This window comes from Myotis yumanensis, unplaced genomic scaffold, assembly GCF_028538775.1.
Source record: "Myotis yumanensis isolate MYYU_CA2020_CCGP unplaced genomic scaffold, mMyoYum1.0.hap1 SCAF_3, whole genome shotgun sequence".
NCBI lineage: Eukaryota > Metazoa > Chordata > Mammalia > Chiroptera > Vespertilionidae > Myotis > Myotis yumanensis.
The window spans coordinates 124711674-124726647 of NW_027223754.1; the positions used below are offsets into that span (position 1 = coordinate 124711674).

Sequence of the window (14974 nt, forward strand, 5' to 3'; positions counted from 1 at the left end):
CCAGTGATACCTGCAACAATCAAGGCTTAACTACAAGAAGACTGTGCACAAAGCCCACAACAGGGTGCGCCAAGAGTGTCCACCGCAAGTAATTGGGGAGGCTAAGCCACTGGGCCCGATAGGACACCTAGCACAGAAAGCCACTCTATCAACACAGGGAAGCATAAAAAATGTGGAGACAAAGACACAGGTCACAAATGACAGAAACTGAGGAAAGCAAATGACTGGATATAGAGTTCAAAACCACACTGTTAAGGTTTTTCAAGAATTTTCTAGAAACCGCTGTTAAATTTAGTGAGGGCAAGAAATCTAGTGAGACCCTTGAGGATATGAAAAAGGACCAACTAGAAATTAAGCATACACTGACTGAAATAAAGATTATTATACAGAGTTCCAACAGCAGACTAGAGCAGTGATGGCGAACCTTTTGAGTTCGGCGTGTCAGCATTTTGAAAAACCCTAACTTAACTCTGGTGCCATGTCACATATAGAAATTTTTTGATATTTGCAACTATAGTAAAACAAAGATTTATATTTTTGATATTTATTTTATATATTTAAATGCCATTTAACAAAGAAAAATTTAAAAAATGAGTTCGCGTGTCACCTCTGACACGCATGTCATAGGTTCGCCATCACTGGACTAGAGGATCGCAAGAATCAAGTCAAAGATTTGATATATGAAGAAGCAAAAAACACCCAACCGGAAAAACAAAAAGAAAAATGAATCCAAAAATATGAAGAGAGTGTAAGGAGCCTCTGGGACAACTTCAAGCGAACCAACATCGAATTATAGGGGTGGCAGAAGAAGAGAGAGAGCAAGATATTGAAAACCTATTTGAAGAAATAATGACAGAAAACTTCCCCTACCTGGTGAAAGAAATCGACTTACAAGTCCAGGAAGCACAGAGAACCCCAAACAAAAGGAGTCCAAAGAGGACCACACCAAGACACATCATAATTAAAATGCCAAGGGCTAAAGACTAAGAGAGAATCTTTTTTTTTTTTTTTAAATATATTTTATTGATTTCTGACAGGAAAGGAGAGAGATAGAGAGTTAGAAACATCGATGAGAGAGAAACATCCATCAGCTGCCTCCTGCACACTCCCTACTGGGGATGTGCCCGCAACCAAGGTACATGCCCTTGACCGGAATCGAACCTGGGACCCTTCAGTCCGCAGGCTGACGCTCTATCCACTGAGCCACGCCGGTCAGGCAAGAGAGAATCTTAAAAGCAGCAAGAGAAAAACAGTCAGTTTCCTACAAGGGAGTACCCATACGACTGTCAGCTGATTTCTCAACAGAAACTATGCAGGCCAGAAGGATGTGACAAGAAATATTCAAAGTGATGAATAGCGAGAACCTACAACCAAGATTACTCTACCCAGCAAAGCTTTCATTCAGAATTGAAGGTCAGATAAAGAGCATCACAGACAAGAAAAAGCTAAAGGAGTTCATCACCACCAAACCTATATTATATGAAATGCTGAAAGATATCCTTCAAGAAGAGGAAGAAGAAGAAAAAGGTAAAGATACAAATTCTGAACAACAAATACACGTGTAAAACTAGTAATCTAAAAATCAAGTGAATAAATCTGATGAACAGAATGAACTGGTGATTATAATAGAATCAGGGGCATAGAAAGGGAATGGACTGACTTCTCGAGGGGGGAAGGAGTGTGGGGGTGCGGGAAGAGACTGGACAAAAATCGTACACCTATGGATGAAGACAGTGTGTGGGGGGGTAAGGGCAGAGGGTGGGGTGGGAACTGGGTGGAGCGGAGCTATGGGGGGAAAAAGAGGAACAACTGTAATAATCTGAACAATAAAGATTTAATAATAAAAAAAAAGTAATGCAGTTAGAAAACAAAGGCTACACTTAAAATTGAATTCTTTTTTTTTTTTTTTTTTAAATCAGGTTGCAAGATGAGTACACAAAGTCACAAAATGAACTCAAACGCCTGTTAAATGAAAAGCAAACTAACCAGGAAAAATTCCAGCTACTGTTTGAAGAACTAAGAGGGGAATTATTAGAGAAAGCTAAAGACTTAGAAGAAATAAAGCTACAGGTAACAAAATGTATTTGAGTTAATATAAAAATTTTCATATGTTTTGTGGAAGTAGTTTGGTGGTACAATTTAATTTTCTTTCTTATAGTCTAGATTTTTGCTACCATGTAGGGTTTAGCCATGAAACTCTTATTTATATAAATTTGTATTCTGTTACCTATTCTGATTTAAATAATATTTCACTATCAAAATAATTTAGGAAAAGACCACTTTGAATTGATAAAAATCCAGAATTAAATTTTTTTTAAAGAAAGATTTTACTAATTTTCTCTTCTTCTTTTTTTAAAAAAATATGTTTGGCTCAGTTGTTTGGATTGGCTGCCTCCTGCAAACCTTCTACTTGGGATCAAGCCCACAACACAGGCATGTGCCCTGATCGGTAATCAAACAAGCCCAAGCTACTAATTTTTTTAAAAAAATTGATTTCAGAGAGGAAGGGAGAGGGAGAGAAAGATAGAAACATCAAAGATGAGAGGGAATCATTGATCGGCTGCCTCCTGTACCCCCCTCCCCACTGGGGATCGAGCCTGCAACCTGGGCATATGCCCTGGCTGGGAATTGAACTGTAACCTCCTGGTTCATAGGTTGACACTCAACAACCGAGCCACCACAGCTGGGCGACTACTAATTTTCTTTTAAGTATTGTAACTGAAACTAAGCTAGTTGCAGTAGTGTTTTTGTTTATTTAAGTTTTTTAAAAGACCCTGTAAAAACAGTATGTACACATAATTTATGTGTATAATGTAAGGTAAATGTAGTCTCTAAAGCAAAAGCTAGTTGGTACTAAAGTACTGACTACAGTTTCTTTAGTTCCTTTTTTGCACTGTTTTTCATTTGCCTAGAAAGTAAAGCAAAGGCAAACTTCAGCACCAGTCAGACATACTATATATTTCAAATCAGTAGGCATTACTAGTGGTATTTTCCTACATTCATTTAATCTTTGACAGGACCAGCTGTGTATTTCTATCTAGTGCTTGGTACAAATAATAGGGTACTATTAATCTTGGAGTCATAAGTTGATAAAGTAAAAAGCCATCTTTCAGCCCTAACCAGTTTGGCTCATTGGATAGAGCATCGGCCTGCGGACTCAAGGGTCCCAGGTTCGATTCCGGTCAAGGGCATGTACCTTGGTTGCGGGCACATACCCAGTAGGGAGTGTGCAGGAAGCAGCTGATTGATGTTTCTCTCTCATCGATGTTTCTAACTCTCTATCCCTCTCCCTTCCTCTCTGTAAAAAATCAATAAAATATATTTAAAAAATGTTTTTTAAAAAAGTCATCTTTCATGTCATCTAGAATGGCATCTCACCTAATTAATGGATTCCTTTGACAGCTGTGTTGGGAATTTGTCATTCAGTGTCTTCTTGAAATCTTCCATTGTTGGGAACAACAAACCATTAAGCTTGGAATGAAACCTTCAGTGTGCTTACTGGTTCATTCCTGGGCATATTTAGGATGTTTAACAAAAATAAAAATAAAAACCTCAGAGGAAAATGTAATTTAAGCCATTAGAATTGGTGGCTTGCTTTGTGTTGCAAAAAATCAGAGGCCTATCTGAATGGAATCTGTGAGCACTGAATTCAAGATATTGAAAGTATTCTTCAGGCATTGCAAATGTAAATTACTCTGTTTCTTAAGAGTAACACCTGTTCATGCTTCTTTTTACCAAGCACATGCAAACAGTAAACTTCAGAAGCCTGGAGTAGCTATATTAATACCAGATAAAATAGATTTCAAGATAGAGATGATCACTAAAGGTAAAAAAAAACATTTTAATAACAAAAAGGGTCAGTTTGCCAGGAAGATAATGACCTTCAACAAATAGCTTTGTTCCTATGCCTTAGTTTTCTCATGTGTTAAAGAGGATAAAAGTTGTTACCTAACAGGGATTGTTGTGAGGATTAGTGAGATAACTTATGTCTCATTACTACACAGTAGGTACACATACATGGTGGTCATTTTATTCTGTTTGAATACAGATTTCATGAGGGCAGGAACCTTTTCATGGTGTTTCCAGTGCTCAAGGCAGTGCCTAGAAAATACTTGTTTAATGAATCACCTACATAAACAATAAATGAATGCATCAGAATTGTTCTGTTTATATGTAATGTTGAACTTCTTGTTTTATATGTACCTGGAGTCTCAGCTTTTTAGAGTTGATAATTAACTAGTCCTCTTTCATATCTGATATGAGTTGAATTGTCCCCCCAAAAAATATGTTGAAGTTCTAACTTCCATTACCTCAGAATGTGACCTTATTTTGGAAATAGGGTCTTCACAGACATAGTTAAGATGAGGTCATACTGAAGTATGGTGTCCTTATACAAAGAGGAGAACAGACACAGAGACAGATAGATACATGGGCGGGGGAGACAGGAACACGGGAAGAATGTCCTGTGATGACAGAAGCAGAGATGAAGTGCTATAGCTGCCAAGGATCGCCAGCACACCACCAGACGCTTCAACAGGGCAAGGAGGGATTCACCCTACAGTTTTCAGAGGGAATGTGGCCTGCTGACACCTTTGGACTTCTAGCCTCCAGAACTGTGAAACAGTACATTTCTGTTCAAACCAATTTATTTGTTCTATGTTGTTATCACAGCCCTAGGAAACTAATATACTGTTTAGAGCATAATTGGAACACCTATGACACGCAGCTCTTCATTCTCTGTTCCAGTGCTTTCAGTGCTAGAGAACCAAGTGAACTTTTAAAGCAGTGGTTCTCAACCTTCCTAATGCTGCGACCCTTTAATACAGTTCCTCATGTTGTGGTGACCCCCAACCATAAAATTATTTTCGTTGCTACTTCATAACTATAATTTTGCTGCTGTAATGAATCGTAATGTAAATATCTGATATGCAGGATGTATTTTCATTGTTACAAATTGAACATAATTAAAGCATAGTGATTAATCACAAAAACAATATGTAATTATATATGTATTTTCCGATGGTCTTAGGCGACCCCTGTGAAAGGGTCGTTCGACTCCCAAAGGGGTCGCGACCCACAGGTTGAGAACCGCTGTTTTAAAGGAACCCAGCTCCATTTATCAGTTGGAGCATTTTCTCTCTCATATTGCAATGAAATCATCCTCCCTAAAGTCTCCCCGATGGTTCTTATACTGTTCCTTGGATCTACACAAAATAACTTTGGACATTTCTCCAAGTGATAACTTCCCAAATGTTTGCTGAAAAATATAATTTATCTAGTAAAGTTTCTATTTTTTAAGATATACATACCTGGCTTTTATGTGACATTTGTCTGGCAAAAATAAGCTAAAGAAACATTATGTATTATCTATACATATATTGAAGCAATTTAGCTCTTTGCTTTAATGGATGTTTATAATTTGTACAAATTGTGAGTTGAGTAAAGTTCACTAAACTCGAGTAAGATCCGCAAGAAATATTTCGAAGGTTTATGAAAGATGATTATTTTAAAAATACACATGTATTATCTTGTCTACCTGCAAAGTGCCTTTTCTGAGTTGCTTTAATATCTCTTTGGCTTTTAAAGAAAAACGATATAAAAATACTCATTTAAAGAATATTTCTGGGTTACATGTAGTGGAAGTGAATGAGAGTAATAATAGTTCTTGGCTCATAGGATGACTGTAAAGATGAAACGAGAAACTCATATAAAATGTTAGTATAGTGCTTTGATGTAGAAATGGTTAGATCATTTAGCTATTATATTGTTATTATGTATCATGTTGGCAAAAGTTTTTTTAAAAAGATGGGAGTAATTTGATATATGACTGATAAAATTGTTGAAAAATTATATATGGCATAATAGAGACTAGATAAAAACGGTTTTCAAGACACTGGACATTATAAAGTGACAAAGACCCCTGAAAGACAAAAATCAAAGAAGGTGAATTTTGCAAATGCTTCCAAGTCATGGCACAGAAGGAATACCCAGACAAAGTCTGATAGACTCCCTGAGGAGATGGAATTGATTTTAATTGATTAAATTCTTGATTTTAATATTTGTTTTTTCATATTCAGAGAGTAGTGTGGCTAGTCACAAGACAGGGTAGCAGAAAGGAGGGTGGCACAGAAAGAAAGTTAATAAAGATCTTCAAAAGACCCTCTCAGCTCATTCAGTAGAAGAATGATCAGCACATGCATGAAAGGGAAACATCTAAGGCCTGGAAAAGAGCCACCTGAAAGGATTAGAGGCATGACTGTATGGAGTTCATACAGAGCTATGCATATTTCCTTTCCCCAAAGCCAGGCTAAAGAACTTCATTTCACAGAGAAATTAGTGCAGTACTCAGAAGGGTCTCAGCAGTAGGAAGTAATTAGCACTACATCAAACACTAATTTGCTCACACTTAATTCTTAAGAGCAAGACCCAGAAAGATGAGACTGTTTCCAAGTAATTGTCTACCAGAACAAAGCTTAAGAATATCAGAATACAAATATATCTAGCACGAAGCAAAGTAAAATTTACAATGTCTAGCATCAAACAGAAATTTACCAGGCATGGAATAAACAGGAGAATACTACCCACAATAAATAGGAAAAGAAAGTCAATGAGTCAGAACCAAACCTGATGTGGTACAAATATTAGAATTAAAGACATTAAAATAGTTATTATAATTGAATTCCGTATGTTCAAAAGTGAGATTAAAGATTGACCATATTAAGTAGAGATAAGGAAGATATGAAAAGACTAAAAGATGAAAAGACCAAATAATAAAATACAAACTATGATTATTGAGATGAAAAATATGCTGTATGATCTTAATGGCAGATTAGACAATGCAGAAGAAAAGATCAGTAAACTTGAAGACATGACAATAAAAACTACTCAAAATGAAACAAGAAGACAAAAGAGATTAAAAATAAACATAACATCAACGAGCTATGGAATAAATTTAAGTGACCTAGTATTAGAATGTTTTATATAGGGGGTGGGGCAAAAGTAGGTTTACAGTTGTGAGTACACAAAACACCGGGTTTATTATTGTATTATTATTTATTTTTTGTATTGTTTTCCATACAACTAGAAACCTATTTTTGCTTCACTCTGTATAGTAGGCATTTATTCAGTAAAATGTTTGGAAATTTGGATATTGATAAATGAATGAATGAATTAAACTGAACATTATTCTTAGTGTTTTCTTTTAAATTTTTTCTTTATTGATTAAGGTATTACATATGTGTCCTTATTCCCTATTCTTAGTTTTTTTGGAAATTAATATAAAAGCAAGCTAGGTTGTTTCTTTTAACAACCAATATTTATTCATTCAAGAAATAATAATTGAGTGGTTTCTATGTGGTAGGCAGTGGTGCAGGGTGTTGGGAATACCATGGTAAATGAAATATTCATTTACTTTTTGAAAGATAAATTTTGTAAAGGTGTGTAACAGGGAGGAGCCTAAATTAGTTTTTTATAACCAACATAAAAATCAGCCTTTTCTGATTGAAAATAAGTCTGAAGAATTCTCTATGGCATACTGAATTATTACATCTTTATTTTGTTTGCTTTAGAAAATAAACTATCAGCCATTGTATATAACATGATAACCTTAGCTGCTAACATAGTTATTTCTAATAATCACAATGATAATAATCAGTGATCGCCTTTACCTCATGTTGATAGAATTTTTGATATCTCTGAGAGTGTGAAATTGAGATTCTTAAATTATTATTTATATAGTGACTTCTCTAAAATTAGGTATATTGTAAAATTACTTTGAATTGCATTTTATTGTCGTAACGAGAGAGGTTTTGAAATTTGCAAATTCTTGATTTTAATATTTGTTTTTTCATATTTAGAATTGTTTGTTTTTCTCTGCATATTAGGTATTAACTCCACAAAACTTGGAATTGTTCAGAGCCCAAATACGACAAGAATTAGAAACTCCAATGAGAGAGCGTTTTAGGAGTCTGGATGAAGTAAGTAATTTATGAAGAAAGAACTATGCATATATCTTCATGTGACGATGAAAAGCTTTTGAAAAGCATCTTCTCTACACAGAAGCCCTGCAATAGCTCCCTTTCTTGCTCAGTCCTTACAATAGCCTTTAAGGCTGCACAGGATCAGACCCCATTACTTCTCTGATTTCCTTCTCTCCATCCACACTGGCCTCCTTGATGTTTCTTTGGCATTCTAGAAATGGTGCCATTCAAGAGTCTTTGCTTTAGCAGTTGCTTTTGCCTTGAACACTCTCCAGGTATCTTTTGGTCAACTTCTCGACATCACCTTCTCAATGAGGCCTACTTTGACCAACTCCTGCCCCCATTTAATATTGCAACTTACCTTTTCCATCACTCCTTAGACCTTTGGATCCCCATTTACCCTGCTCTACATTTTTTTTTTCCCTCGAGTACTTACTATCTTCTGATATGCTGTATAATACTCATTGTGCTTATTTTTTTATATTATCTTTTACCACTTCTTGCATGAGCGGAGGAACTTTATCTGTTTTACTCACTATTACATTTCAAGTTTCTAGAACAGTTCCTAGCATACAATAGGTACTCAATATTTGTTGAATGAAGGGATGAATTTCATGCAGCCTTAGAAAAGAAAAAAAATTTAATACAGTTTTCCTTCAGATTGCAACCAGTCTCCGTAAATGAAACCTTGGTGTAATATGACTAAATGTTTAATAAAGGAGACAGGAAAAGATGATCGATATTAAGTATATTAGATACTAAACTAGACATTTATTTAACAAATATACTGAGCAGTATACATACAAATGAGTATTGTCCCCTTCAAAATGGACCCCTTTAGGGAGCTATAGTCTAGTGATGTTGCCATTGCTCAAAACAGTTGTAGATCCTGTTTTATAAATAAATCAGTGGTTGCCAACCTTTCGGACCTCACGGACCACCAGTGGTCTGGTCCAAAGGTTTCCTTAAACCAGTAGTTGCCAAACTTTTGGACCTCATGGACCACCGGTTGGCGACCACTGTTATAAATGGTTAACTGGCTTGATAACGTCATTTTTTGAATATTCTCCTAATCAAAGCATTATGGTGAATAGGTTTCAATTTTGGATATAAACAAAATCACTTAGACTTAAGTAGGTGATCCAGTTAAGTAAAAGCATATTTAAAAATACCAAAACAAAGTATGTCTCTAATAAAATCACAAAAAAACATATCCTTGGTTTGTAAATTGGCATAGAAATCTTTAAACTGAAGATTTCAGGGAGCCGAGTATTTTAGGAGGCTTCCTTATTACTTAACTAGAGGTACAGTGCACGGGTTTGTGCACCGGTGGGGTCCATCAGCATGGCCTGCGGCAATTGGGCGAAACCGGCAGTCTAATGTTGCCTGCTGCTCTTGCCTGCCGATCCTGCTTATCTCAGCCTTGCTATGCTGGCTGCAGGCTTGTGCCCAGTCAGTCTGATCAGGTGCACAAGAAGAGTGTCCATGGGAGAGGCTTGCACCGCCGCAGCTGCACTCGCCAGCCATCAGCCTGGCATCGGGCGCCTGTTAGTCAGCTGAGCGATGCTCCCACTGTGGGAGCGCACTGACCACCAGGGGGAAGCTCCTGCATTGAGTGTCTGCCCCCTGGTGGTCACTGTGTGTCATAGCAACCGGTTGACCGGTCGTTTAGTTGCTTAGGCTTTCACATATATAGATATATAGATTTTTCTAGTATATGTTTAAATAATGTCTCCTCCATCTTTCTGTTCTGTTGTCTTAAGTTCTTACTGAGATTCAGAATGCCAGCAACTTTCATAGTATCAGGAAGAGGAGCTGGACTATACCAGGGAATTGCATGTGTTCCTTGTTAGTAAGGAGAGTTGGTGCTTCATATATTCTTCAGGCAGATGTGTTGAATTTGCATCATTGTAATATTTGATTGAACCTTAAGTTATTGTACTAAATAGCCAAATAATCTTTTATCTACTCTGAATTCATTATGTCTGACTTTTAGGAGGTATTTTATGTTTTATAAAATTAATTTTTAACCTAACTATATATTAAAAGGTATGTTACATTCTTAAATATTATTTTAAGTCCAGAGGTCAAAACTTTTGACATGCTATACATTTTTATTATGAGACTCAGTGAGGAAATAAGGTTAATTGAATGATAATTGTCTTTATTAGTGCCTTCTCAGGAATGTATTAATTCTGTGTGTAGCATCCTAGTTATCAGAACTTTTCCAAGGTTTATTTATACTTCTCTTAAGCTTAGTTTTTACTTTTAGAATTACTCTGAATATAATGTAATTTAAAATTATATTTACAAAAGTAGTTTTTGGAATGGATATAAATTTCATTCATAAATTTGTGATTAAACTATAGTCTTCTTTTAATTTAGGAAGTTGAAAAGTATAGAGCTGAATATAATAAGCTTCGCTATGAAAATACATTTCTCAAGTCAGAGTTCGAACACCAGAAAGGAGAATTTGCACGTACTTTAGAAGAAGAAAAAATAAAATATGAATCAGAGGTGAGTGATTAATTATACTAGTTTAGTTGTTAGCTTTCTAATAAACAAAATTTTATGATTATATATTTTTTGTAAATCTCAAGTTAGAGTTGATTGCATAATTAGCATTATTAATTAATTTATCATGATTTTCATATGCTCTATAGCAATATTTTTCTTGTGAATGTTCTTTTTTTGGCTGTTAAATTTTTCTTTTCTTTGCATCGTTTATTTTGCCCCAGTCAGTGGCGATAGTCAGTCTCTTTTCTCCCATAGCCACAGAGGAAGGCTTCTCTGTCTGCAAATATAGTTTGTCTATGTGATTCCTTATTTAGCAATGTCCCCATCTCTTTCTTGGAACCATACTACATCTATCAGAGCTCTGATGGTCAGTCAATGCACTTTTTTCCACTGATATAAACAAAGGGTTTATATCTTGACTTAGGGTGTGCCTGTCACCTTCAAGAAGTGTACTTTGTTCTTTGACAGCTGCAGTGGCAGCATCCTTTCCCTGCTGCCTACAGCATGCAGTCCTACTCTGTCTCTACTCATTTTGTGATTTGTCTCCTACTTCCAAAAATGGGGTTTGTGTTTCTCATTCTTTATGTTGCTTTTAGATTATTTTTCAGGGTGGAAAGAGAGAAATACCAATTTCTTATTTCAAATAAAAAGCCTAATACTAGTTGAATTTAAAAAAGTAGTTTGTTGTCTGTAGTTATGTGAAACATTTAATGTATAAACACATTTGCATTATACATTTATTGCATTATCTTTATTTGGAATCAAGAGTTAAAATATACTCACTTTCCTTTACCAATAACTAATTTGATCAAACTGACTTATGTGAACAAACTGTTCCCCTATTGTTTGATATGCAAGAAGTTGTATGAACTTTGGATCGAGTTCATCAATAACACAGTACCAGAAAACTATAAATATTTATATTAGTCTTTCGCATTTAAAAAATTCTTTTAGCTTTAAATGCCTTATTCACATATGACCTCACTTCTGTTATAATGTTCAGTATTTCCATTTTATTATTTTTTAATTATTATTTTAAAATATATTTTTATTGATTTCAGAGAGGAAGGGAGAGGGAGAGAGATCGAAACATCGATGATGAGAGAGTAGGGGGCATGCAGGAGGATTGGCTGTTTCCTGCATGCCCCCTACGGGGGATCGAGCCTGCACCCGGGCATGTGGCCCTTACTGGAATCGAACCCGGAACCCTTCAGTCCACAGGCGGATGCTCTATTCACTGAGCAAAACCAGCTAGGGCCAGTGTCTCCATTTTAAAGGAGGACACTGAAGCACAAGATAAGTGACTTGCTCAGTCTCAAAGAAAGTCAGCAGCCAAGTTAACAGTAGAAATTAGGTAACCCAACACCTAGCTGTGAATTATAAATTTGAAATAAGCAATGATTTGAAGTTGCCACGCTAATTAGGAGTCATCCAACAGCTATAATATTGTTAAGAGATAAATAGATCTATACTATGTGTGATGATGGAAGGATTTGAATCTGAAATTATGACAGATTCAAAGGAACTGCAGAATAAGGAACAAATTAGAAGCCCAATATCAGTTTTGTGCTACAAAACTGTAGGTTCTGCAGTTCTATCTGGAATGCTGCTTTAGACTCTGATGGTTCTTTTATCTAAAATATTCCAAGTTCTCTGACTTACACCCTTCTCAGGTTACTTTGAGCCACATCACAATAGGCAAACTCTCCCAAATTAAAATTGAATTACCTCACATTACAGATTCTCTGATTGATTTTGGCAACCTTTCACAAGGGTTTTGTGAAATTTCATTAATTAAATTGTGAATGCAGTTTAGAATATCTCAAAAACTAAGCTTTTTAATATGTAAAATTTTAAATGTTTTATTTAGTATGACATTGGGAACTGACTTAACTTCTATGTGCATCAATGTCCTCAACTTAAAATGGTGTTAGCAGTAGAACCTATCTCATGCTGTGAGGATTTAATAAATTAATATATGCAAAATGCTTAGACAAGTACCAAGCACATAGTAAGCATTCCACAGATGATAGCTATTATCATTTAAAATTACATGTACTCAAATTTCTTGAGTATATGATCCTGTTCTTTACTTTAGCGTACTAGAGTTTTCAGTGTCAGATTTGTACTTAGATACTCTAAATCTTTTGAGGGCATCTCTTCTTACAGTGTCTGCATCCCCCACCCTCACTGACCCCCAGCATTCTGAGAGTTCTGCTTTCAGGTGCTGTCTGCTCTGGCTTTATTTGTCACAGTTATTTTTCTTTTACTACTCCCGTGACCGAGGTAATTTTCAGCCCTGAAAAAGGCATATGTCTTTATTTCTGTTCTCTTGTTCAATATGAGTAGAATTCTTTTTAAACCACTGAGTGAAGGAAAAGAGATGGCAACTTCCAAAAGTAGATTAAAATATGAACTTTAAATCTGAGTAAATTAAATGTTACCTTCTTAGTGTAAGTAAATAACAACATCTTTTTGTATTCCATCATTAATTTAGAAATATTCAATTCAAGTACATATAGGGAAAAGGGAAAAATTTAGAATAGCAGTAATATAAAAAGGTAAACTAGATTTAAAAAACTAAAATCTGGGAACTTGAAACTTCATGTGCAAAATGTTTACTGTAATGCCTGACACATAGTAAAGGCTCAAAAAAGTGGTATTACTATTTGTACCTGACAGCATTAATCATAGTACTGATTATCATAATAAATACAGAAGATATTTTAAAAATGCACAATATTAATTTGGAACTATAAAACTCTGATGAATTAAATCAAAGAATGAAATAAATGGAGTGATATTTCATGTTCATGGATATGAAGACTCAGTAATGTCAAGATGTCTGTTCTTCTCAATTTAATTTATATATCCAGTTTAATCCCAGTTAAAAACTCAGCAAGGCCCTGACCGGTTTGGCTTAGTGGATAGAGCATCAGCCTACAAACTGAAGGGTCCTGGGTTCGATTCCAGTCAAGAGCATGTACCTTGGTTGTGGGCACATCCCCAGTAGGGGGTGTGCAGGAAGCAGCTGATCGATGTTTCTCTCTCATCGATATTTCTAACTCTCTATCCCTCTCCCTTCCTCCCTGTAAGAAATCAATAGAATATATTTTAAAAAACACACAAAAACAACTCAGCAAGTATTTTGTGGATATTAACAAACTGATTCTAAAGCTTATTATGTAGAGAGGCAAAAGACGCAGGGTAGGCAGTACAATATTAGAGAAAAACTAAGTTGGAGGACTGACACTACCTGACTTTGGACTTAACTATAAAGCTATGATAATCAAGACACTAGGCTCTTGGTGAAAAATAGATAAATAGATCATTAGAACAACCCGAAGAGTCTAGAAATACACCTACACAAATATAGTGAACTGATCTTTGATGAAGGAGAACTGATCTTTGAAAATGGAGAAAAATAGTCTTTGCAACAAATGGTTTTGAACAATAGTACATGCTAAAAAATGGATCTGGACACAGACCCTTCACAAAAATTAACTCAAAATAGATCTTAGGTCTAAATGTAAAATGTAAAATTATCAAACTCCTGTAAGATAACATAGGGAAAAACCTAGATGAGCTTGGGTTTGTTGATGATCTTTTAGATACAACACCAAAGACATGATCCGTGAAAGAAATAATTGATGATAGGTTTCATTGAAATTAAGAACTTGTGTTCTGTGAAAGACACTGTCAAGAGAATGAGAAGAGAAGCCATAGACTGGGAGAAAATATTTGAAAAAGACATATTTGATAAAAAGACTATTATCCAAAGTATACAAAGAACTATGAAACTCATCAATAAGAAAACAAACAAACTGATTTAAAAATGGCAAAAGACTTTAAAAGACACTTCACCAAAGAAGATATACAGACGACAAATAAGCATAGATGCTCAACATCATGTGTGGTTAGGGAATTGCAATTTAAAACAAGATACATGCATGTTAGAATGGCCCAAATCCAAAACACTGACAATACCAAATGCTGGTGAGGATGTGAAACAACAGACTTTGGAAATGCAAATTGGTACATCAACTTTAGAACACAGTTTGGCTGTTTCTTACAAAGCTAAACATAGCCTTACCATACAATCCAGCAGTTGTCCTCCTTGGTATTTACCCAAAAGAGTTTAACACTTATGTCTGCACAACAACCTATACACAGATGTTTCTGGCAGCTTTGTTCCTAATTGCCAAAACTTGGAAGCAACCATGATGTCCTTCCCTAGGTGCGTAGTTCAATAAACTGTGTCATATCTATAGAATGGAAGATTATTCAGTGCCAAAACGATGTGAACGATCAAACCATGAAAAGACATGAGGAAACTTAAATGAAAATTACTGAGTGAAAGAATCAATCTGAAAAGACTGTATATTGCAGTATTTGAAATATATGACATTCAACTATATGACATTTAAAAGATCAGTGGTTGACCGGCCAGCATGGCTCAGTGGTTGAGCATCAACCTA

At 35.5% G+C, this 14974-nt stretch overlaps 1 protein-coding gene across 5 annotated transcripts in view; it reads left to right on the plus strand.

Moving 5' to 3' along the window:
- CEP83 (centrosomal protein 83) overlaps positions 1-14974 on the plus strand; it is a 135852-nt gene that overhangs the window by 52620 nt on the left and 68258 nt on the right. For all 5 annotated transcript variants that reach the window (XM_070409573.1, XM_070409575.1, XM_070409576.1 and 2 more), the window contains exons 3-5: positions 1920-2070; positions 7884-7976; positions 10365-10496. In XM_070409573.1, coding sequence (XP_070265674.1) covers positions 1920-2070; positions 7884-7976; positions 10365-10496 — 376 coding nt within the window. The remainder of the gene's footprint in view (positions 1-1919; positions 2071-7883; positions 7977-10364; positions 10497-14974) is intronic.